At 37.1% G+C, this 20,612-nt stretch overlaps 5 protein-coding genes across 9 annotated transcripts; 3 read left to right on the top strand and 2 right to left on the bottom strand.

Annotated features, from left to right (window-relative positions):
* LOC104765135 (lysine--tRNA ligase, chloroplastic/mitochondrial) lies at positions 3,138 to 6,768 on the top strand. Its single transcript, XM_010488810.2, has 14 exons — positions 3,138 to 3,445; positions 3,519 to 3,737; positions 3,879 to 3,990; positions 4,082 to 4,190; positions 4,290 to 4,347; positions 4,530 to 4,598; positions 4,684 to 4,791; positions 4,960 to 5,052; positions 5,151 to 5,255; positions 5,360 to 5,566; positions 5,639 to 5,733; positions 5,878 to 5,968; positions 6,098 to 6,274; positions 6,418 to 6,768. Exons 1-14 carry the CDS (start codon positions 3,173 to 3,175, stop codon positions 6,508 to 6,510), a joined length of 1,809 nt encoding a protein of 602 aa, XP_010487112.1. The 5' UTR covers positions 3,138 to 3,172; the 3' UTR covers positions 6,511 to 6,768.
* Positions 7,212 to 8,360, bottom strand: LOC104767485 (F-box/kelch-repeat protein At3g13680-like). Its single transcript, XM_010491503.1, has one exon. It carries the CDS (start codon positions 8,358 to 8,360, stop codon positions 7,212 to 7,214), a length of 1,149 nt encoding a protein of 382 aa, XP_010489805.1.
* On the top strand, positions 10,297 to 12,362 carry LOC104765134. Of its 2 annotated transcripts, XR_763834.2 has the most exons (3): positions 10,297 to 11,347; positions 11,486 to 11,658; positions 12,037 to 12,362. XR_763834.2 is itself a non-coding variant. In XM_010488809.2 (2 exons), exons 1-2 carry the CDS (start codon positions 10,899 to 10,901, stop codon positions 11,541 to 11,543), a joined length of 507 nt encoding a protein of 168 aa, XP_010487111.1. In that variant the 5' UTR covers positions 10,297 to 10,898; the 3' UTR covers positions 11,544 to 11,815. The 2 variants fall into 2 exon arrangements, 1 of the variants encoding a protein (XP_010487111.1); XM_010488809.2 differs by lacking the exon at positions 12,037 to 12,362 and having other exon boundaries at positions 11,486 to 11,815.
* LOC104765133 (chaperonin 60 subunit beta 2, chloroplastic-like) lies at positions 12,234 to 15,768 on the bottom strand. The gene is made up of 15 exons (XM_010488808.2): positions 15,637 to 15,768; positions 15,182 to 15,400; positions 14,956 to 15,081; positions 14,736 to 14,873; positions 14,560 to 14,655; positions 14,229 to 14,471; positions 13,921 to 14,155; positions 13,638 to 13,807; positions 13,465 to 13,542; positions 13,306 to 13,377; positions 13,110 to 13,214; positions 12,927 to 13,019; positions 12,744 to 12,836; positions 12,544 to 12,667; positions 12,234 to 12,447 (listed from the first exon to the last, which is right to left on the bottom strand). Exons 2-15 carry the CDS (start codon positions 15,383 to 15,385, stop codon positions 12,434 to 12,436), a joined length of 1,791 nt encoding a protein of 596 aa, XP_010487110.1. The 5' UTR covers positions 15,386 to 15,400; positions 15,637 to 15,768; the 3' UTR covers positions 12,234 to 12,433.
* LOC104765132 lies at positions 16,441 to 20,272 on the top strand. 4 transcript variants are annotated; one of them, XM_010488806.2, is made up of 9 exons: positions 16,441 to 16,812; positions 17,123 to 17,199; positions 17,302 to 17,446; positions 17,547 to 17,617; positions 17,700 to 18,269; positions 18,375 to 18,974; positions 19,062 to 19,274; positions 19,361 to 19,507; positions 19,592 to 20,272. In XM_010488806.2, exons 1-9 carry the CDS (start codon positions 16,785 to 16,787, stop codon positions 19,754 to 19,756), a joined length of 2,016 nt encoding a protein of 671 aa, XP_010487108.1. In that variant the 5' UTR covers positions 16,441 to 16,784; the 3' UTR covers positions 19,757 to 20,272. The 4 variants fall into 4 exon arrangements, with proteins under 4 accessions (XP_010487108.1, XP_019096558.1, XP_019096557.1 ...); XM_019241013.1 differs by having other exon boundaries at positions 17,697 to 18,269; XM_019241012.1 differs by having other exon boundaries at positions 17,538 to 17,617; positions 17,697 to 18,269.

Genomic DNA, 20,612 nt, shown 5'->3' with positions numbered 1-20,612 from the left:
TATATGTCCTAAAACACGTCAGGGACTTGTGTTGCAAATATGGAAAACTTCGGGCAACTTTGTAAAACTTCCAAATTTGTGATTCTTCATCGGCTGAAGAGGGTGTCGACCGATGCTCCTAAGTGGTGTCGATCGATGCCCTTGTTTTGATCCGAGTCCGAATTGATTCTTCGAGATTTATGCTCCAAAATTATCCAAATTGTTCCACTTTGCTCCTTCTGTGCCAAAGTCTTAGAAAACCTGCAAAGACTCAAAAACATCATAGAAAACAAATCAAAAGACTCTAAAAGGCTCCTTATATCATGAATAAAAACCACAAAAACCATGATATATCAACTCCCCCAGACTTAGCCTTTACTTGCCCTCAAGCAAAACATAAACTTAGACCTGTGAAAGAGGTTTGAAAACTGGGAACTCACTCAATTGCATGATGATTCTTATTCGCACTCTTCATTTACCTAACTCAAGAACTTACTTCTTATACTTAACCATGATAAGCATCAACATTCCTTACTCAAATCCCACAATCCTTTGGAATCTCTGAAATCTCCATTGTCATCTCATTACATAAATTAAAGCAAGTACAAGTGAGTTCTACCTTGGTGTATCAATCAGTAGCATAAGGACTCTCTTCAAGCCAAGACATTCTTCATACATCCTTCAAGCCAAGACATTTTTCATACATCTCCTTTTCTCTCCCTTTTCTCACTTCAAAGGATTGATTTTTTCTCTTTTTTTTTTTTTTAAATCAAAGGTGTAAGCGAATACCAGGGTCATTGGTAATTTACTTACCCCTCGCTTCCAAGTTTTGTGTGATCATTTGACTCAAGAGTAGAATAATGAGGTCACATGTAATTTATCTACCTCTATAAACTGATCAAAATCATCTCATCTTTTATTCTCTTTCTTCTTTTTTTTTATCTTTCTTTTTAAAGTACTGAAGGGAAGAGAGAGGGGAGACATACTTTGAAAAATTGCACTGTCTTGTATGGCCCGAAGAAGAAGTCTAGTCCACTGATTTCCAACCCCAAAGTAAGAGATTAAGTCCGGTTAAAATCTTGATAAAAGTTGAGACAACATTAGATCAATCAGATATCGATTGAATAAAGGCTTTTAGGATTGTTGATAAGGCTCATAGTCTTTCTAAGCTTCATTTCTGAGATCAAGCATAAACAAATAATCATTAGAGTGTTAGCCAAACAAGAGAAATCATTAGTCAAGATCATAATTCCCAAAGGCAAAAAGAAAAATTTTGAAAAATTTGACTCAAACTTTATGGTTTTGACTGACACAACTGAAAGTCAAAAACAAAAACGTAGTTAGTAACTAACCTCCCCCAGACTTAAACAACATTGTCCCCAGTGTTATCAAGTAAGAGGAAAGAAAAAAGAAACAAAAACGTATTGAAAATTATTATAAAAAGATGAATTGTTCTCGGTTTACCAGCTGGTGTCGACCGATACCATTTCAGTGTCGATCAACACTCATCACGAATGGTGGTTTGTTGGCCGAAACTCCTTGTTAGTTGCAGATAGTTGTGTTGATGGATCAATCCTTGGATGATTATTCTGTTAAGAAGCACTCAAACACAAGTTAAAAGCAACATGATAGATAGACAATTCATAATTTCAAACAAAAATCAAACAAAAACTGACTCAATGCAAAAATGAAAATGACTCAAAAGGAAAGAAAAACCTAGAAGTGGGTTGCCTCCCACTAAGCGCTTGTTTTCAGTCATTAGCTTGACTGCATTAAAGCTCAAGCATCGGGTGGAGCAGAACATGACAATACATGCTTCCGAGAGAATGTCCTCTTCATCCAAGGTGGTGTATAAGCTTTAGGTGCATGAGGTCTGCCAAGGATGTGAGGAACAGGACCATGACGGGATTTAGGGACGGGTTTACTTCTTTTATAGCCTGCAAAATCATCAACAGAAGAAACAAGCGCTCTACGATAATCTCGTGGCTTGGTTAACTGCAAAACAGTTTTTGTATCTTTGAAGGTCTTATTGATGATAAGAGGAGGTTTGGGTAAAGAAGATACAAACCTTGGCCTTACCTAAGTATAGAATGTGAAGTTTTCTGGTTGGCAACAACACTCTGACTTGGAGCATAGAGAATATCCTGCAAGCTCTCAGTTCTGGTCAAGTGTGGGTTCGGTCGTGGAGAGGTGTCGACCGACACCCAGTTGGTGTCATGTCATTGGTACTAAGACAAATGTTTAATTTTTTAGCAAGGGTAATTAAAAATATAATTTTAATATTAGACTAATAAAATCTTTAAAATAATTATGAATTTCAAAAAAAAAATCTCTCTCTCGAATTAATTATTAATTATGGACGAAAATTATTAATTAATTTTAAAATTTTATAAACCAATCAAACTTTTAAAAGTAGGATTTTATATCCAAATAATTATTTTAATAACTATATTTGGAAGATTGTGTTATGATTTTAAATTATGATTCTCCTATCATATTTCTTTTATTTCATTTACCTTTTATTTTGAATTATCATATAATACATATGATAAATAAATATATAGATTTTTTTTCTGCATGTGTTGTGATTAAAAGTTTTTAAAACAAAGATGTATTAATCAGTCTGTGAAGAAAAAATATGTTTAATGTTTCACATTGGCAGATTGGTAAAACTAAATTTATGTGGTTTTATTGCTCACAATTACAATATAATAATTACTACTTTAAAATATTTCAAAAAATAATGATGCACTAAACAAATAATATAAAATAGTAATATACATCAAACACATTAAAATATTTCAATACTCTAAAATAATTAGTATTTAAAAACAATATATAAATTTACAAAACAATTGCAATATTGAAAATAAATAATATTTCAAACAAAATGACTTTTTAATACTATAATTTTTAGAGAAAATATTGATTACAACAAGCACGGAAATACCTCAGATTCTATAGTTTATGTATTCAACAGAGTAAAAAAAAAAAAAAAAAATTGTAGAAAAAAAAAATTAATAATAAAGAGCCGACTTGTAAATTTAAGAAAATCAAAAGCCCAACAAATTTTTTTTGACAATTTCTTAGGGTTTTAGTGTCCAAAAGTCAAAAGCCCAATCCAGTTAACCTTTCTTCTTCTCTCCCCTATCCAAAGCAGCACTCACTAGTCGAGAAACAGAGAGAGAGAGAGATGGAGGCACTTAAGGTATGGAGTCTAACGGCGACGCCATTGAAGCAGTTACTCCGTCTATCTTCTTCCTCTACGCGTCTCGCCACCACAATATATGGAAGAAGATCCTACCACTTATCACCGGCTCTCCGATGTGCCTCCGCAGCTTCTTCTTCTTCTTCCAATGCCACGACTGCTGGAACTTCTAAACCATCCGGTCGCAACCGTCGGTCCGCTTCCTCTTCCAATTCCACCTCTGATCGTGAAGCTATCCGCTCCATTCGCCTTAAAAAGGTGTGATTTTTCATTCAAATATCTGAGCTAGGAACTGGGTTCTGATCAATGTTTGTTTTTTGTTGGTTCATAGGTTGAAGAGCTGAGAGGTCAAGGTCTTGAGCCTTATGCTTATAAGTGGGAAAAAACTCACAGTGCAAATCAGCTTCAAGAGATATATAAGCATTTAGGTAATGGTGAAGAATCAGACAATGAGAGTGATCGTGTTTCTATAGCTGGCAGAGTCGTTGCTCGTAGAGCGTTTGGGAAACTTGCGTTCTTGACTCTGAGAGATGACTCTGGAACTATTCAGGTTTCATTCACTCCTTTTATGTTCCTATTGTTTAGATCATTAGATGGCTTTGTATCCATTTCATTAGAAGCTGGCTGTAACATTTCCTTATCGAAACAAGAATTTATTTCCCCTTGTATTTTCATCTCCTGGTCTTTGCAGCTTTACTGTGAGAAGGAAAGGCTTTCGGATGATCAGTTTGAACAGTTGAAGGCACTTATCGATATTGGTGATATTTTGGGTGCTAGTGGCTCAATGAAGAGGACGGAGAAAGGTAGAACCTTCGAATAAGATGATTAATCTTGATAGAGTAGCATTGTTTTTTTGGGTTTGTTTACTAACTGTTTGGTCTCTGAACTTTACAGGGGAGCTTTCTATATGTGTGAATTCTTTTTCAATTCTCACCAAATCTCTCCTTCCACTGCCAGACAAATATCATGGTCTAACTGATATTGATAAACGTTACCGCCAACGGTGAGCTCTGTCTTCTATCTAAGTAAAATTGGTGGGTCTGATTCTTAAATGAAAGTCTATAAGTTTTATTTGGGTTCCGCTTACTGTGTTTCTTACTAGGTATGTTGATATGATTGCTAATCCTGAAGTGGCTGATGTGTTCCGGAGAAGGGCAAAAGTATGTTATCAAAATATTCAAACTCTCGATTGAGCATCTAGTTTCTTTGGTGTACGATCCCTAAACAAAATGTTTACCTCACGATGTATCAATAGATTTTTCAGTTGATTCTCATTTTAAGATTGTTGGAGTTTTTTTTTTTTACAAATTGATGATACTCTTCTTCTATTTTGTTGTAGTAGATCGTTTCAGAGATACGCAAGACAGTTGAGTCTTTTGGATATTTGGAGGTTGAAACTCCAGTTCTTCAGGTTTGTTTCCTACCTTCATTCTCAAATGTTCACTTAATACTGAATTCTTGTATAGGAGTCGGTTTGATGAACTTGTGAAAACTAGGGAGCAGCTGGTGGAGCGGAAGCAAGACCTTTTGTAACGTTTCATAACTCACTTGGGAGGGATCTATACCTGAGGATTGCAACTGAGCTGCACTTGAAGAGAATGCTGGTGAGAAACATCTTCTATTTTCAAATCTCTTAGTGTTTGCTGTCGTTCTTCTTATCTTTCTTTTGTATTACCTCACCACTTTTGGCTGGAAAATAAAAATTACATGTACCTCAGATATGTATGAAGGGTAAATGTTGTCTCTGAAGAGATTTCTCTTTGTGGTCATAGGTTGGTGGGTTTGAGAAAGTGTATGAAATTGGTCGTATATTTAGAAACGAAGGCATTTCGACACGGCACAATCCTGAATTCACGACCATCGAGGTAGTTCAAAATATGCCTTCTCCTCAATCATATGCATCACTTGGGCTTCCATACTCTTTCATGGTTCCCTGATCCATAACATTTTTAGCTTTCTCTAGATGTATGAAGCTTATTCGGACTACCAAAGCATGATGGACATGGCCGAACTAATCGTCACTCAATGTGCAATGGCAGTTCATGGGAAGCTAACAATTGATTACCAGGTGAAGATGCACTGGCATCACAGCTAGTGTGTGGAGATAAACTCATCTGAATTCTATGTTGGTTGTGAAATTTTGAGAGGCTGAGTTGTGGTTGCTCTGTGCAGGGAACAGAAATCTGCCTCGAGCGGCCTTGGAGGAGAGAAACCATGCATAATCTCGTTAAAGAGATTACAGGAATCGATTTCAGTGAGCTAGGGGAAGATATCGGAAATGCCAAAGACACAGTTCTGCTGGCACTCCAAGACGTGCTTGAGCCCAAGGACAAATCTGGAATCAAAGGTTGCTCTTCCCTAGGCCATCTTCTTAATGAGGTGAAGCTTCTTCAGTTGACACTTACTATCAAAATCTGAGATTTATGTGCTGAAATTATTTCGCGTTTTCAGGTTTTCGAAGTTGTTGTAGAGCCAAAGCTTGTGCAGCCCACATTTGTCTTGGACTACCCAATCGAAATATCTCCTTTGGCCAAGCCTCATCGCAGGTAAAGTTGTTGCTAGAACTCTGTTTCCTGGCATTTAAACCTCGATTTTTACCTTTTCTCCCAATACTGTTATCGTCTTCTAGATCATTCATCTTATGGTATAATATATTTTCCAAGTGTAAATAGCTTTTTTTTCTGCAACAGCAACGCAAGTTTGACTGAAAGATTTGAGCTGTTCATCTGTGGCCGTGAAATGGCAAATGCATTCTCTGAATTGACTGATCCAGTGGACCAGGTAATGCGATAATGAAGCCTTCCACATTCCTGCAATATTGTGCCTTTAGTCTACATAGTGAAGGATCTGCTTTTTTAGTTATCTTTGTGTACACTGGATCATAAAAGATTATTGATTTGTTTATGGTAGAGGACGCGGTTGGAAGAGCAAGTAAGGCAGCATAACGCAAAGAGAGCAGAGGCCGCACCGGAATCTCCTGAACCAAACGCAAAGAAAGATGATGATGATGAGGAGTCATATGAGGTAACCCTTGACGAAGACTTTCTCACTGCCCTGGAATACGGAATGCCTCCAGCTTCGGGAATGGTACTTATGTCTATTTTCTTTCCTCTATATACAATTAGAGTAATAGTATCACATTAGTTTAGTGTTAGCTCACTGAAGTCTATAACATGACTGGATTAACCTTCTATGCTCAAGTACTTATATTTTTTCTTTGTTTCTCTTAGGGGCTTGGAATTGACAGGCTGGTGATGCTGCTGACAAACTCCGCTAGTATAAGAGACGTCATTGCGTTTCCTGTTCTGAAAGTTCAGCAGTAATTACGCCGAAAGTGGTAATGCATGTTGTAGCCTTTATAGCATTCTTGTGTATCTTTTTTGGCGATTTCTCTAGCAGCGAGGATGTGTAACAGACGCAATTAGATAGCAAAACAACATCATATTTGTCAGTTTTCTGGAGATTTGGAGCTTCTCCAGTTTTGACAGATTTGAAATATCCATCTTCTCTCAATGAAGAAGTATGCAGCATAAAAGTCATACGGAAAACTCTTAACCCCTTTGGGGAAGACCATTATAGTTTTTGAAGTTGTCTATGGAACTTTCATAGTCTAAAACTGATAGACTTCTTCTATAATGCCATAAGATTCAGATTCTATCATATCATTAAGCTTCTTTTATAAACAAAACACACCAAATGAAACTTTTTACAAACTCATCTCTCTACTCCCACAATGGAAGAACAACAAACTAAATAGCGAACGACTAACATGATCAGCTGAGACGGACTTTTCTTTCTCGTGCAATGAAAATAAGATGATTAGTTGGCTATTGAACTAGTCTACTAGTGACAATAGCAAAAGCCGAATTCTTTATAAGATGATCAGTAGCAAAACACAAGTTAAATTACATAATACTTAACACAAAACCAAAAGAGAAGAAACATAATAACAGGTTATTTCAAGAGGACATGAAAGTTAGTGGTTGAAAGAAACAACACATCAAGTATTTGTAAATGGAAGTAATTAATAACATCTTGCTTTCCTTTTGCGGTTGATTTGAAGTTGCACTAAACTTGGAACATAAGAAGAGAAGACAATTGGGTAACAATCTTCGCGATCGGGAGAATCTCCAATCACAGATTGAATATATCCATCTTCTCCAATGATGTGAGCTGTTTGGTAATTACTTCTCTTGTACCGTTTATACGCGTTAAGATCAAAAACCACAGCGACCTTCTCCTCCTCGTCGATGAAAAAGCTTCCAGCTTGAAACCGAACCGGAAAACCAGTAAGATCAGCTGTGATATTAACGTTCAAAAACTTGCTCCATGATACCGCACTGGGATCAATCTTATTCGTAACCCAAATCTCAATCATCGGATGCCACTCATCAATCTCACACCTCTGGTATAACACAGCCACCTGCTCCTCTCTGACACAAGATAGAGTCACACGCTCTACATAAAAAGAGCTAGAGGGCAGATAAAGACGCGGTCCAAATCTCTCTGTTGTAAAGTCAAAACAGAGTAAAAAACGTTCACCCTTGTGAGCCAAAAAATAAGTATTTCCTTTCAAAGACACGAAGCCTCTAAGAAACCATGCATGCTCGTCGGGAGTGACAGAAAGATCTCTCCAAGAATTAGAACTAAACTCGTAGATTTGGCTAGGAATACTTGGTTTTATCCTACTGTAGTAATCGGAAAACCTCAAGATTTTGTGGTTACGGTTCTTGTCGTATCCGAGAGCATACAAATCTAACTTGAACAAACGGTCACCGTCCTGGATGCGCCAAGTTTGCCCTAGATACGGGTTCCATACCACGAGCTTAGAAGCCTTAGACTCGTGCTCGGTATCACATAATAATAAGCCGTCACAGTGAAAGACTCTCCTTGGCTCGACTTTACCAAGTATACTTATTTCCTTCATAGATGGATAAACGTAGCCACTATATTCATCGCGGATTCCTTGGAGATCGAACGTCATAAAACATACCTTAAAATCCTTTATAATGAACCCTCGAAACTCTTGCTTACTTGCTGCTTTACCTAACATATGGTTTTTGGATAAATCGTATAACGTTTTGCAAGTGGATCGCATTGCACTTAGAGATTTCATTGGAACCCTAGAGCATATATCCTCTGCTAAATCCCCTGGAAGATCGGAAAAAGTCATCCTTCTACCAAAGTTTTCAAATATCCAAACAGATGTTCTTGCGCTTTTTGTCTACTCTTCTCGATCGGTCTTGATGTAGAGACAAAAACTTTAAAGGTATATATATAGGGTACGATTAGTTTTATTTTTATGCGTCACCGCTTTTAGAAATACTCTTTTCTTTTCTTTTTTTTTGTCTTAGAAAAAAAAAAAAAGAAAACAAAAAACAATAAAACTCTTTTCCTTTTCCTACTTTGTTAGTAATTGTTAATATATCTATTTTCTCGTTTCATTCACAAGAATTCTAAATTTGTAATTAAAGAAAACACTCAAAAAGAAATACTCCATCCGTTTTAATATATTAGATGTTTTGACCTTTTTTTGTTTCAAAATATAAAATGTTTTGTAACTTTCCATACAAATTTTAATATATATTTAATAATCTGTAATTATTATTTATGCAGTCTTCTTTATTATTGGTTGATTTTTTTAATTTAAATATATATGATACTTTTTAAAGGAAAAATAAACTATCTTGATATATATTTCTTATCTTAAACATTCTATATTTTGAAACGGAGGGAGTATAATGGAAGTGCAAAAAATCATAATATGTATTAGACACCTTCAAAACTAGGGTGTTTCAAGTATGTAAACATATATATTAGCCACATGTTCAAGGTGCTGAAGAGATTAACACTAATTGATAAAAGAAGCTACACGCTCCCCTTCTAGCTCTCTAAACTTTTGCTAATTTTCTAATTGATTCTGTGTCGACCAAAGTTGATCTCCTGTTGTTTAGGTTAGGGACAAAGCTAAAAACAAAAAGAACTTTAATCATTACTTTTCCATTAAATGCTTTGAATGTTGTTATTTTAAAGTAATTTTATACTATAATATTCTTCTTCTTTTTGGTTTGAAAAAGACAAGCTAACGCCAATGTTTAGAATTTAGAAAGTTAAGTATGATGGATTATACAAAGGATTTATAGTCTTTTTTGGAGAGGGTAATAATGCTTGTGGTTTTTTTTAGCTTTAGATGTCGATGAGGTAACTTGGAATGTATGTATCCGACCAATTTATAAATGATTGACGCCTACACACAATAATAAGCAAATCTCACACATGTGTTGATGAGACAAGTTGTATGGCTTTTGAGTTTGATTGATCTCGAAATATAGCATACATATTATGTCAGAACTCAGAAGCATCCTATGTCTCATCATTATTCTCTCTATTAATTGGCACACGCATTATACGCATTTACGTCTATGTGTTTATAAATACATCATACATCATATATAAATACATATATGTATTAGATCATATCTGGATTTGTCAACTAATGAAAAAATACATAGAAATCAAATTTTTTTGATATACATCTCCTTCACGTGGAAACTTGGTGTGACTTATTCCATTAATCATTTAGATTTGACATGGGTTATCAAATTATGCATTTAGATTTGCAAGATTATTGCTGATCTCGACACAACACTGCATATTGTAAACAGAAGGTATAAATTTAATCCTGCTGTTAGATGATTTGCAAACAAATTTAGTAAGCTCATGAAAGCATGCGGTTTAGTGGTAGACATAAAAAAGTTTTTTTATTAATTATTTTAATTTGTAGATAAATATATATTATTCTTAGTAATTATCTAACTGGTAGAAAAAGTATGGAAACAAAAATATTTCTTCCATTTTATAATATAAGATGTTTTAGAGGTTTTTTTTGTTTTATAATATAAAATATTTTTAATTTTCTATATAACTTTTAAATTATTTTTATATTTTTTATTGTTTTTTTATGCAATTTTTTATATGATTAGTTGAACTTTTTTTAAGTGGTTATTTCCTAATATATGTCCTTTTACTTAAAACATATTTGATATCTTCTTAACAAAGGGAATCCAATATATAGGGAGATTAACTAAGCGAGCGAACAGTTAGACTTCAACTTTATTTGTTTTTGTCAACCAAAGACTTCACCTTTAGAGGGCACTGGAAAAAAAAGCAAAAATTCGAGGACTTGCTACTTTATCATCTTCTTCTTGTTGTTCTATGAGAAAGAAGAAAAAGCAAAAAACTTGGTCATTCTTTGTCTCTCACACAAATCATAAAAGTAAATACCTTTTTTTTCTCGATTTCTTTTACTTACTTACATGGTCATGGATGATTGTTCACTCAATTTGGAATCTGTTCTATTGCAATTAGTATAAAAAAGCGTGGTCCGTGTACTTTTTTTTATTGTCTGCTTCCTCATCTGATCAACGCTTAATTTATGGGTCTTTGGATTCTATCGGAACTTGGATAAAAAAAAATATATTTGGTGGTTATTAACTCTTCTTCGAAACCCCCTTTTTGTTTTTTGTTGTTGCTCTCTTTCTTTTTTTTCTTCCTTTTGTGTGTGTTTCAGAAATCCAGAAATAATCCAACTCTTTTGTCGCTCGGCTCGAAGCTTTTGGTTTTTGTTTTGATTTTCTCAATCTGGGCACACCAATGGGGGAAGAAAGTTTCTAACTTTACAAAGAAGAAACAGTGGTGTGTTTTGAATTTGATGATTGGGTGTTTTAAAGACCCAACATATGTTTTGATGAGGGTTTTGCTGTGTAAGATCCAGTGCCCTTCTTTCATCTGTTTCTGTAAGCCTTCTCCTCATATCTACGCATCTGGTTCTCTTAAATTGGAGAACGCTCCTTCTTCTCAAGTGTCTTCTTCTACTACTACTGCGGTTGTCGATCACGATGATGATGATACACATGTAGAAGAAGAAGAGGTTGTTGATCATGTGGATGATGGTTTGTTGACTGAGGTTGGAGAAGAAGATTGTGCTCTTGTTGAGGTTAAAAAAGAAGAAGGTCTTGGTAATGGGGAAATCTTGAAGAGCAGTCTCAGAAAGGAGGTTTTAGATTCAGCTGATGGTGGTGTGAGAAGGGAGAAGAAGAAAGTACAGTGGGTGGATTTGATGGGGAAAGAACTTGCTGAGATCCGAGAATTCGAGTCTAGGTTAGTCATCTATCTATCAACTTGATGTGTTGAATCTTTTATCAATTTAAGCTTCAAAGTTGCAAACTTTACCAGTAATGTGTTGTTCTTGAGAATTAGTTGGATTGTCATTTGTCTGAACCCTTGTTTTATTTGCAGTGAAGAAGAAGATACCAGATATGATGGCAATCAAAGCTGTGTTTGTGTTATTCTGTGATCAATTCGGCTTAGTTTTACGCGGAGATATGGCAATGGTGAAAAGTGAAGAAGCTTGTTTGAGAATTGGCTCTGTTCATTTTGCGGCTTTGGATTTAGAATCCATCTACATTGAGGTACATATTGTAGAATCCATATTTGGATATGATTCTCAATTCAACGGTTACGGTTTTAGAACTGTTAAAAGAATTGCATTCTGTTACACTTGTTTACTTCACCAGTTAAATGGATTTTTTCTTAATCAGATTCAAGGAGCTTTTAAATTTAAAATCACTATGTCTATGTGCATTACTTTCTGAGCACCACAGTTTCTTAAATCCGTAGCTTCCCTACATACATAACAAACCAAAGATGGTTCTAAGTTCGCTCAGCTTTAACACATCTTTGTCTTGACCATATATATACTGGAACTACCATATCTAATCAGAATTGCTTCTTACCATGATTATATTTCATAGTGTTCACCTGACCATCCATAGTCGTGATTTGTTCAGTCATTGGAACGGATTGGGTGAAGGATCTAAGCTTTGTAACCTCTCTAGGCATCCAAATTTGAACAGTATGCTTCTCGTTAGGCTGTTGTATGGGACACTCGGTGTTTTTCAACATGGTTTTGGGGATTTGATCGACCGGTATGAGTTTGCGATCATAATTCATCCATAAGATGGTGCTATTGAGAGAGATCCCGACGTTTTGAAGAACACTGACGATTTATTCAAAATGATTCCAAATATGATATCTAATGAACACATTATTCTCTTGTTTAAAAAATCATTACACTTGCACAGAAATTTGTATGCAAGCCAAAGGAATCCGTATCCCGGTAAGCTACTCTCGTTGCGGAATTCTCGCCTATCTCTCAACTTTTAGAGCAAACCCGGTCCGTCCATCTTAGTATCCATATCCTGAAACAAGGCAATCAAATAATCAGTGGTGAAGAAACATGAGTTTAGTTTTGGTGTCACCGTCCAGTATTCATGAATCAGAATGTGTGGGCTAACCTGAGTTGTCCATGGGGTTGCCAGCAGGAACTGGCTCTGGCTCTGGGATCTCAACAACCACACAGTCAGACATCAGGAAAGTTTTTGCAACCGAGGCTGCATGTTCTAAGCAACATCTCACAACCTGAATACAAAAGATCCAATCTATCAGATGGGATAGCAAAAAAGAGTATGAGAGTGTTGTTAAGCGAGAAGCTGACCTTTGTTGGGTCGATGATGCCTGCAGCCATCAGGTCTTCATACTTGCCCGTTGCAGCATTGTAACCAAATTTCACATTATCATTAGCTAGTACCTGCAATGAATAAAGACAGCTTTTTAAGCAACTTACGTAGATCAAGAGCTGAATAAACATGGAGACTTTTTTATGTTGTGTTATTATAACCTTCTCGCTGACAACACTTCCATTGACACCCGCATTCTTGGCTATCAATTTCAGAGGGTAACTCAGTGCTCTTTTAACGATTTCCGCTCCAACCTACAGGTGGGAATGGTTGAAAAATGCAGTAAGAGCAAAGCAATGTGCGCAAATCCCCAAACGTATAAAGGTCTTGATTTTCCCAATTACCTTTTCTTCATCATTTTCAAGGGTATTCTTGATGGCATCGACCTTGGATGCAAGCCGGATCAGAGTGCAACCACCACCGACGACAATACCTTCCTCAACAGCAGCCTGAAACTCAAAGAGGTCATAGGATTAAGATATTACGTAGTGAGAATAGCACGCTCCTCTATAACCCCATCAGCTGGATAAAGAAAATCACCTTTGTAGCATTAAGAGCATCTTCCACTCTCAGCTTCTTTTCTTTAAGCTCCGTCTCAGTTTGAGCTCCAACCTTTAACCACAATATGAGAGGTTTAATCAGGAACTCATTCTTCTGTCATACAAATCGAAGAAAGCCCATGTGATTACTATTATTTACCTGAATTACAGCAACTCCACCAGAGAGTTTTGCAATTCTCTCGTTTAATTTCTCCTTCTCGTAGTCTTGCTCCGCTTGCTGTACAACAATGGTTATTAGCATAAGCAAGCTATATACAAAAAAAAAGAAGTAGCTATCATAGACTTCGTATGCAGTATGACTCAAACATATACCTCAATCAGATTCCTAATCTGTACAACACGTTTGTTCACTGCTTCCTGTGTGGTCCCATCACCTACAATCGTTGTCATTTCCTTTGTCAGGACAACCTTAGAAGCGTTACCCAGAACTTCTTTTCCAGCTTTGTCAAGAGAAAGACCAACTTCCTCTCTTATCACAGTTCCTGGGAACACAAGCAGAAGCCATATGACAAGATTACATCAACAAATGATTCCAGAACTGGAGGGCACATTGACTGATACCTACATATAGGTTTTGTTAAAAACCATCACCTACCTCCAGTTAGAATGGCAATATCGTCAAGGTACTGGCTCTTGCGCTCTCCAAATCCAGGAGCTTTGAGAGCTGCAATCTTCAATGTGCCTCTAAGCTTGTTAACAACAAGAGTAGCTAAAGCTTCTTGTTCAATATCTTCTGCAATTATAAGGATTGGGTATCCGCCCCTAATCGCATCCTCTAGAATACCAACAAGATCCCTTGCATTGGTAATTTTCTTGTCAACAAGAAGCAACTGCATAGTAGAAAATTGTTAGGCCATCTGCATCACAATATCATTCTGGTAGCTCAGGACCCAGAAAAGTTACCTTGCAATTATCGTACTCAACAGACATTTTCTCACTGTCTGTCACAAAGTATGGGGAGATATAACCACGGTCAAATTGCATTCCTTCCACAACGTAAAGGTTGTTCTCAGCGCTTTTACCCTCCTCCAGGGTAACCACACCCTTCCTGCCCACTTTGCTCATTGCTTCAGCAATCATACTTCCGACTTCATGGTTATTACCAGCACTAACAGCTGCCACATCAGCGAGTTCACTGTCTTCAACCTGTAGTTCCCATGATATAACCATTAGACCCTCTTGCTGTAGATTTGTAACACATTAAGAAGGGAGTTTTAGGAAAATAATTACTTACCTCCTTAGACATTAGTTTCAGCTCGTTAACCAAAGCCTTAGCTGTTTTCTCAATGCCTCTAGTGATCAATACAGGGTTTGCACCCGCAGCCACCACCTGAAAAATCCAAGAATTACTTTACTGATTTGAGTTTTAAGTTTTCAATCATAGAAAGCTGAAAAATAGAATGTAACAACCTTGACACCCTCAGCAATAAAACCTTGCGCTAGAACAACAGATGTTGTTGTACCGTCACCAGCCAAGTCATTGGTCTTTGCAGCTGCTTGCCTTACAAGCTTTGCACCAATGTTCTCAACAGGGTCCTCCAACTCGACCTAACCAGAAGAAAAACCTTGAGCTTACAGAAGTATTTTTTAACGAAAATCATAACTGCAAAACAGACAATAAATTCCATACCTCCCTAGCAACAGTGACACCATCATTAACAATTCTTGGGGATCCATACTTGCTCTCAAGAACAACATTTCTCCCTTTTGGTCCAAGTGTGACACCAACAAGGTCCGCAAGCTTGTTAACACCGCTCTAATAACAAAAAAAAAGTAATCACTAATCAGAAACAAAACACGAAAGAAACAAATCCTAATCTTTTACTCCATATAAAACAATTTCCATTAATTCTCACTTGAAGTCTCCTTATGGTAGTCCCATCCTTGTTGAAATGCAAGTCCTTGGCGGCACATACAATCGCAGGACGGGACTTTCTCAGGCACAGATTCTGTCTCCTTCCAAAAGAGCTTGAAGAAATAGAAGCCGCAGAAGACAACTTGATAGCATTAGGAGCTACCAACGAACTAAGGGAAGACGTGGCAGTGAACGTCGATGCCATTTTCACTTTCTCACACTGGTAAAATCAAATCAAACTGTCACACATAACCATTCATATCGAAAAGATTCTCCACAAGTAACTAATTAAAACTGGCAACAGAATCAAAAACAGAGATGCAAAAGGGCGACTCAATTCCAAAATCAAGAGCTCACTCTCCAAAATCCAAATACTCAAAAGCCACCAATTAAACTAATAGCCTCCGAGAGCACGAAAACGAGGTCATGCTAGTGGTAAAAAAAGGTGGTACTCACCGTACGGTAGGTAGAACAACGGAGAAGCGGTGGGAGATGGCGCCGGAGAGGTCAATTCCGGATAAGGAAGTAGGTTTCTTCACGAGTCACGACTGAAGCTATGAAGACTGCACTTGCTTACTGATTATTATTTTTATTTCTTCTCCGAAATATATAAAAGGCGAAATGAGCCTCTTGAAACTTCGATTTCACCGTTGGATTGTTTTGTCACTAAGAGCACTCTAGAACGTCGGATGGGCCGCTTGGTGATTAGGGCCGCTTTACTATCTGTAAATCAAATAGGCCCATTATTTAACCAAAAATAATAATCAAATAGGCTTATTTAAAAAAAAAACTAAAGGTATAATAAATTTTATTATTTCTTTCTTCCTTAGCTGATCTTGGTAAGTTCCTCTAAAAGAAATAAATACTTTTTTTTTTATATATATCTTAAATGAATTGCTTTTAGGTTTTAAATAGGTTGATCAAAACATTTAAAAAAGTTGAATACATAGATATTTCAATGAATATATTGGGGGAAAAGTTAAGAGTTTAATGGAAACTATAAAAACAACATTGACCAATTTGCTAAATTTTATATAATGAAAATTATTAATTATTGGCAATAGATTTTTTATCTATTTATTACAAGATAACCAATTAAAAAAAAAGAGAAACAAATATACAGTAGTATATAAAAAGAGATATTTGTGGTAATTAACCAAAACCACAGAGTCTATATAGTCTTTTATAACAAAAGAGGAAATATCTTAAGGTGGAAGAAATAAAATAAAAAAAGAAAAAAGGAAAGAGAGAGAGAGGGTAAGGGGGGGGGTGAGGTGAGGTGGTTGATTCGTGGATGTATTTGAATCACTAAGAGAGGTACAGAGACAAAACCCTTTTTTTCCTCTTCCTCCCGAAGCAAAACCCTTCCCCTTCTCCTCCTCCTTGGCGGCTGCGGCCAATTTTTTTTTCTTCTTCTTCTTCTCTTCTCTCTTCTCTCTTCTCTCTTCTCTATCTCTTAAATCCTAGATTCGATCTGGGTTTTTCTGATTCCGTTTAGGGTTTTCTCAATCCTTCTTCTCTCTTTTTTATCTTTGATTGGTCGCATCCACCCTTTTAATCCGAGAAGGATCTATCCAAATCTTCGTTCGTCGAATCACCTTATCATGGCTACCGTTGCTCCTCCTGCTGATCGTATCCTTTTTTTTATCGATCTGTGTTTTCTCTTTCTCGATCTCTTCGTTATTATTTCTGTTGGATCTTGATTTTGTGGTGATGATTCAGTTGTTCTTCAGATTGATTTGATATTATTGCGTTAGATTTAGTTTGAGTTTTCTCTATATCTTTAAGCTTTTCGTGGGAGTTGTTGATTGAAATCGATTCTCTTGTGGCGGGTTTGATTGATTTGATAAGTTTTTTTTAGGGTTGGAAGTGTTTGCTAATGGTTGATTGTGTAATTCTATACGAAGGTATGTGATTCCTTGACTCACCCCTTTGTTTACAGAAGCTGCAGATCTGTTGCAGAAACTTTCTTTGGACTCGCAAGCTAAAGCTTCTGAGATCCCTGAGCCTAACAAGAAGGTGAATACCATATTTAATTTTTGGTTTCTGTTGTTCGCAGCTTTTGAGCTTCCAGTTTTTTTTATAACAAGAACAACTTATTTTGTTATATTCTCTGTTCAGACTGCTGTATACCAGTATGGAGGCGTTGATGTTCATGGTCAAGTTCCTTCGTACGATCGATCTTTGACACCAATGCTTCCCAGTGATGCTGCCGACCCTTCTGTTTGCTATCTTCCTACTCCCTACACTCCCTATTATTATAATGGTACCTTTCATCCTCTAATCACCCACTAATCTATAATCATTATCTCACAAGATTTTCACCAATGCTGACAAGTTTCTTCTCCTTCTATAAGTTTCATCAGCATATGGGAGTGGTCAAGAGTGGACTGACTACGCAGCTTACACAAATCCTGAGGGTGTTGACATGAATTCTGTAAGTGTGCGCTGACTAGTTCTTATTTGCCTTTCATCTTCTTTACGTTTTCTCTCCTTAACAGGTTTCAATATCTTAGCAGGGAATTTATGGAGAGAATGGAACTGTTGTGTATCCTCAAGGTTACGGGTATGCAGCCTATCCTCCTTACTCGCCAGCAACAAGCCCTGTCCCACAGGTTGGCGGAGATGGGCAGTTGTTTGGTGCTCAGCAGTACCAGTATCCTACCTATTTTCCAAACAGTGGACCATTTGCTTCATCTGTGGCTACTCCTACCCAGGGTGATCTCTCAGCAAACAAAGCTGCTGGTGTGAAACTACCTGCGGATAGCAATAATGTTGCTTCTGCTGCTGGTATCACTAAAGGAAGCAATGGATCAGCTCCAGTGAAACCTACTAACCAGACCGCACTTAACACCTCAAGTAATTTGTATGGAATGGGTGCTGCAGGAGGAGGTTACACTACTGGTTATCAGCAGGATCCCAGGTATAGCTATGACGGGTATTATGCTCCTGTTCCGTGGCATGATGGCTCTAAGTACTCAGATGTGCAGAGACCTGTGTCTGGTAGTGGAATTGCATCCTCGTATTCCAAATCCAGCACTGTACCTTCATCGAGGAACCAAAACTACCGCTCAAATTCTCACTACACGGTATGATGTCTTTTGATAATTCATTGTACTTACTGGTATATTCATTGCCGCTCATTTCCTCCAATTTTGTTAACTGATCCATCAATCAATTTTTGCTCTATGCAGAGTATGAACCAGCCTGCATCAATGACGGGCTATGGTACAACTCAGGGATACTACAACAGGATGTATTCAGCAAACAAGTTGTATGGTCAGTATGGTAGCACAGGGAGATCTGGTATGGGTTATGGTTCTTCTGGTTATGATTCAAGATCAAATGGAAGAGGATGGGTGACCGCAGACAACAAATACAGAAGCTGGGGAAGGGGTAACAGTTACTTCTACGGAAATGAAAACAATGTAGATGGTTTGAATGAACTTAACAGGGGACCTAGAGCTAAGGGCACAAAGAACCAGAAGGGAAATTTAGAAGATAGCTTAGAGGTTAAGGAGCAGACTGGAGAACCAAATGTAACTGAGGTTGGGGAGGCAGATAGCACATGTGTTGTTGTTCCTGACAGGGAACAGTACAACAAAGAAGATTTCCCAGTGGATTATGCAAATGCCATGTTCTTCATCATCAAGTCGTACAGTGAAGATGATGTGCACAAGAGCATTAAATATAATGTTTGGGCTAGCACACCAAATGGAAACAAGAAGCTTGCTGCAGCATACCAGGAAGCTCAGCAGAAACCTGGCGGCTGTCCCATCTTCCTCTTTTTCTCGGTGTGTACATCATTCTGAAATCAAATGGTTTGATCTTTACACAACATTTTATAATATTGAGCTCTATACTTCATTTTTGTCTTTCAGGTCAATGCAAGTGGACAATTTGTTGGTCTTGCTGAAATGACAGGACCAGTAGATTTCAACACAAATGTGGACTACTGGCAGCAAGATAAGTGGACTGGTTCTTTCCCCCTCAAATGGCATGTTGTGAAGGATGTTCCAAACAGTTTGCTGAAACATATCACTCTTGAGAACAATGAGAACAAACCTGTTACCAACAGCAGAGACACACAAGAGGTATATATTTTTGACATATCTTGATGGCTTGTTTTACTGATTAACATAGTCTTCTTGTGCTAAAGTTTTTCTTTTTATCATGTTAGGTCAAGTTGGAGCAAGGTTTGAAGATTGTGAAAATTTTCAAGGAGCATAGCAGTAAGACTTGCATTTTGGATGATTTTTCATTCTACGAGGTTCGACAGAAGACTATCTTGGAGAAGAAAGCCAAGCAGCAGCAAACCCAGAAACAGGTAAGAACAAGTAAACAGTTTCAGAAATTTTTTCATTTAAGCATATGTAACTCAGAATGTTTCTAATGAATTAAAACTTAACAGGTAAGTGAGGAGAAGACTACCGAAGAAAAAAAGGAATCTGCAACTGCGGATTCAGCGAGTAAAGATTCTCCTTCAGCAATTCAAACAACTGGTGATGTCAAGGTTGCTGAGAATGGATCTGTTGCTAAACCAGTCCCAGTTGATGTGGTGGCAAATGGTTGCTAGCTTAGAGGATGTTGCTCACGGCTTGAGCGTAAAACGGACAAGAGAGAAGATATGAACAATCCCGTTTACACTTTCTCTTGAGAAGAAAGACTGCCGTGAGCCTTCAAGCAAGCATGGGAAGGAAGGTGCTTTAGTACCTGAGGCGATCCTCCTTTTCTTTGCCCTTAGAAGTTTTAAATCCCAGTTATTTTTTCTTTCAAATCTTTCTTGTTTTCATTTCTTTTTCTTTTAATCGCATCGTCGTTACAAGTTTATCTTGGTTTGTTTTTTTAATTTTCATTTTATGTTGATCCCTACCCTGTAAAAATGCCGTATAGGACCTACTAAATTGTGGGAAGAATTAGAGGAGAAAAAGAAGAGATAAAAGCAGGGTGGGATTTTGTTTTTGATTTCTGTTGGATTTTAGGCAGAGTTTGTCTCCTTCGTTTTTCGTTTCTTTTGTTTCTTGTTTTGGTTTCAGACTCTGTTTCATGAGTTCTTTAGAATCTAAGGTTGTCTCGGCCGCATTTTCTTGCTTGTCACTCTCCATAATTATCTGAATCGATCTTATAATCTAGTTATCAATTGCCATCAATGGTTTGAAGAAGAGTACCTAAACTTAAGAAAAAGTGCCAGCACTATCTCCATTTCACCATTTCAATGCATTCGTTGAGATTGCCATTTAAGCTAAACCTGTTGTCAAGGAATTAGTTGTGGAACTTTAAGGTAAACCTGTAGACCTAGTTGTCAGAATATTGATTCCTTTGTGGAAAGAGTCTAAACTTCTGTGTAAATGGCAGCTCCTCTACACTGAAATTGGTAGGAATTACTATGCTATCAATCAAGCTCTACACATTCAGCTATCATACTCTGCTAT

The sequence above is a fragment of the Camelina sativa genome, chromosome 19, assembly GCF_000633955.1.
Source record: "Camelina sativa cultivar DH55 chromosome 19, Cs, whole genome shotgun sequence".
NCBI lineage: Eukaryota > Viridiplantae > Streptophyta > Magnoliopsida > Brassicales > Brassicaceae > Camelina > Camelina sativa.
The sequence above is the reverse complement of the archived record's forward strand: the minus strand, read 5'-3'. Positions and strand labels throughout refer to the sequence as shown.

What these genes read in the sequence shown, in the direction of transcription:
- LOC104765135 (XM_010488810.2), top strand. Translation starts at nt 3,173, where the DNA reads ATGGAGGCACTTAAGGTATGGAGTCTAACGGCGACGCCATTGAAGCAG. An exon ending in GATAAACGTTACCGCCAACG is followed by an intron (nt 4,191 to 4,289) that starts GTGAGCTCTGTC and finishes GTTTCTTACTAG; the next exon opens with GTATGTTGATATGATTGCTA. An exon ending in TAGGCCATCTTCTTAATGAG is followed by an intron (nt 5,567 to 5,638) that starts GTGAAGCTTCTT and finishes TCGCGTTTTCAG; the next exon opens with GTTTTCGAAGTTGTTGTAGA.
- LOC104767485 (XM_010491503.1), bottom strand. Translation starts at nt 8,360, where the DNA reads ATGACTTTTTCCGATCTTCCAGGGGATTTAGCAGAGGATATATGCTCT.
- LOC104765134 (XM_010488809.2), top strand. Translation starts at nt 10,899, where the DNA reads ATGATTGGGTGTTTTAAAGACCCAACATATGTTTTGATGAGGGTTTTG. An exon ending in ATCCGAGAATTCGAGTCTAG is followed by an intron (nt 11,348 to 11,485) that starts GTTAGTCATCTA and finishes TTTTATTTGCAG; the next exon opens with TGAAGAAGAAGATACCAGAT.
- LOC104765133 (XM_010488808.2), bottom strand. Translation starts at nt 15,385, where the DNA reads ATGGCATCGACGTTCACTGCCACGTCTTCCCTTAGTTCGTTGGTAGCT. An exon ending in TGAAACTAATGTCTAAGGAG is followed by an intron (nt 14,472 to 14,559) that starts GTAAGTAATTAT and finishes TGGGAACTACAG; the next exon opens with GTTGAAGACAGTGAACTCGC. An exon ending in GCATCATCGACCCAACAAAG is followed by an intron (nt 12,668 to 12,743) that starts GTCAGCTTCTCG and finishes TTTTGTATTCAG; the next exon opens with GTTGTGAGATGTTGCTTAGA.
- LOC104765132 (XM_019241012.1), top strand. Translation starts at nt 16,785, where the DNA reads ATGGCTACCGTTGCTCCTCCTGCTGATC. An exon ending in AGGGTGTTGACATGAATTCT is followed by an intron (nt 17,618 to 17,696) that starts GTAAGTGTGCGC and finishes TCAATATCTTAG; the next exon opens with CAGGGAATTTATGGAGAGAA. An exon ending in ACAGCAGAGACACACAAGAG is followed by an intron (nt 19,275 to 19,360) that starts GTATATATTTTT and finishes TTATCATGTTAG; the next exon opens with GTCAAGTTGGAGCAAGGTTT.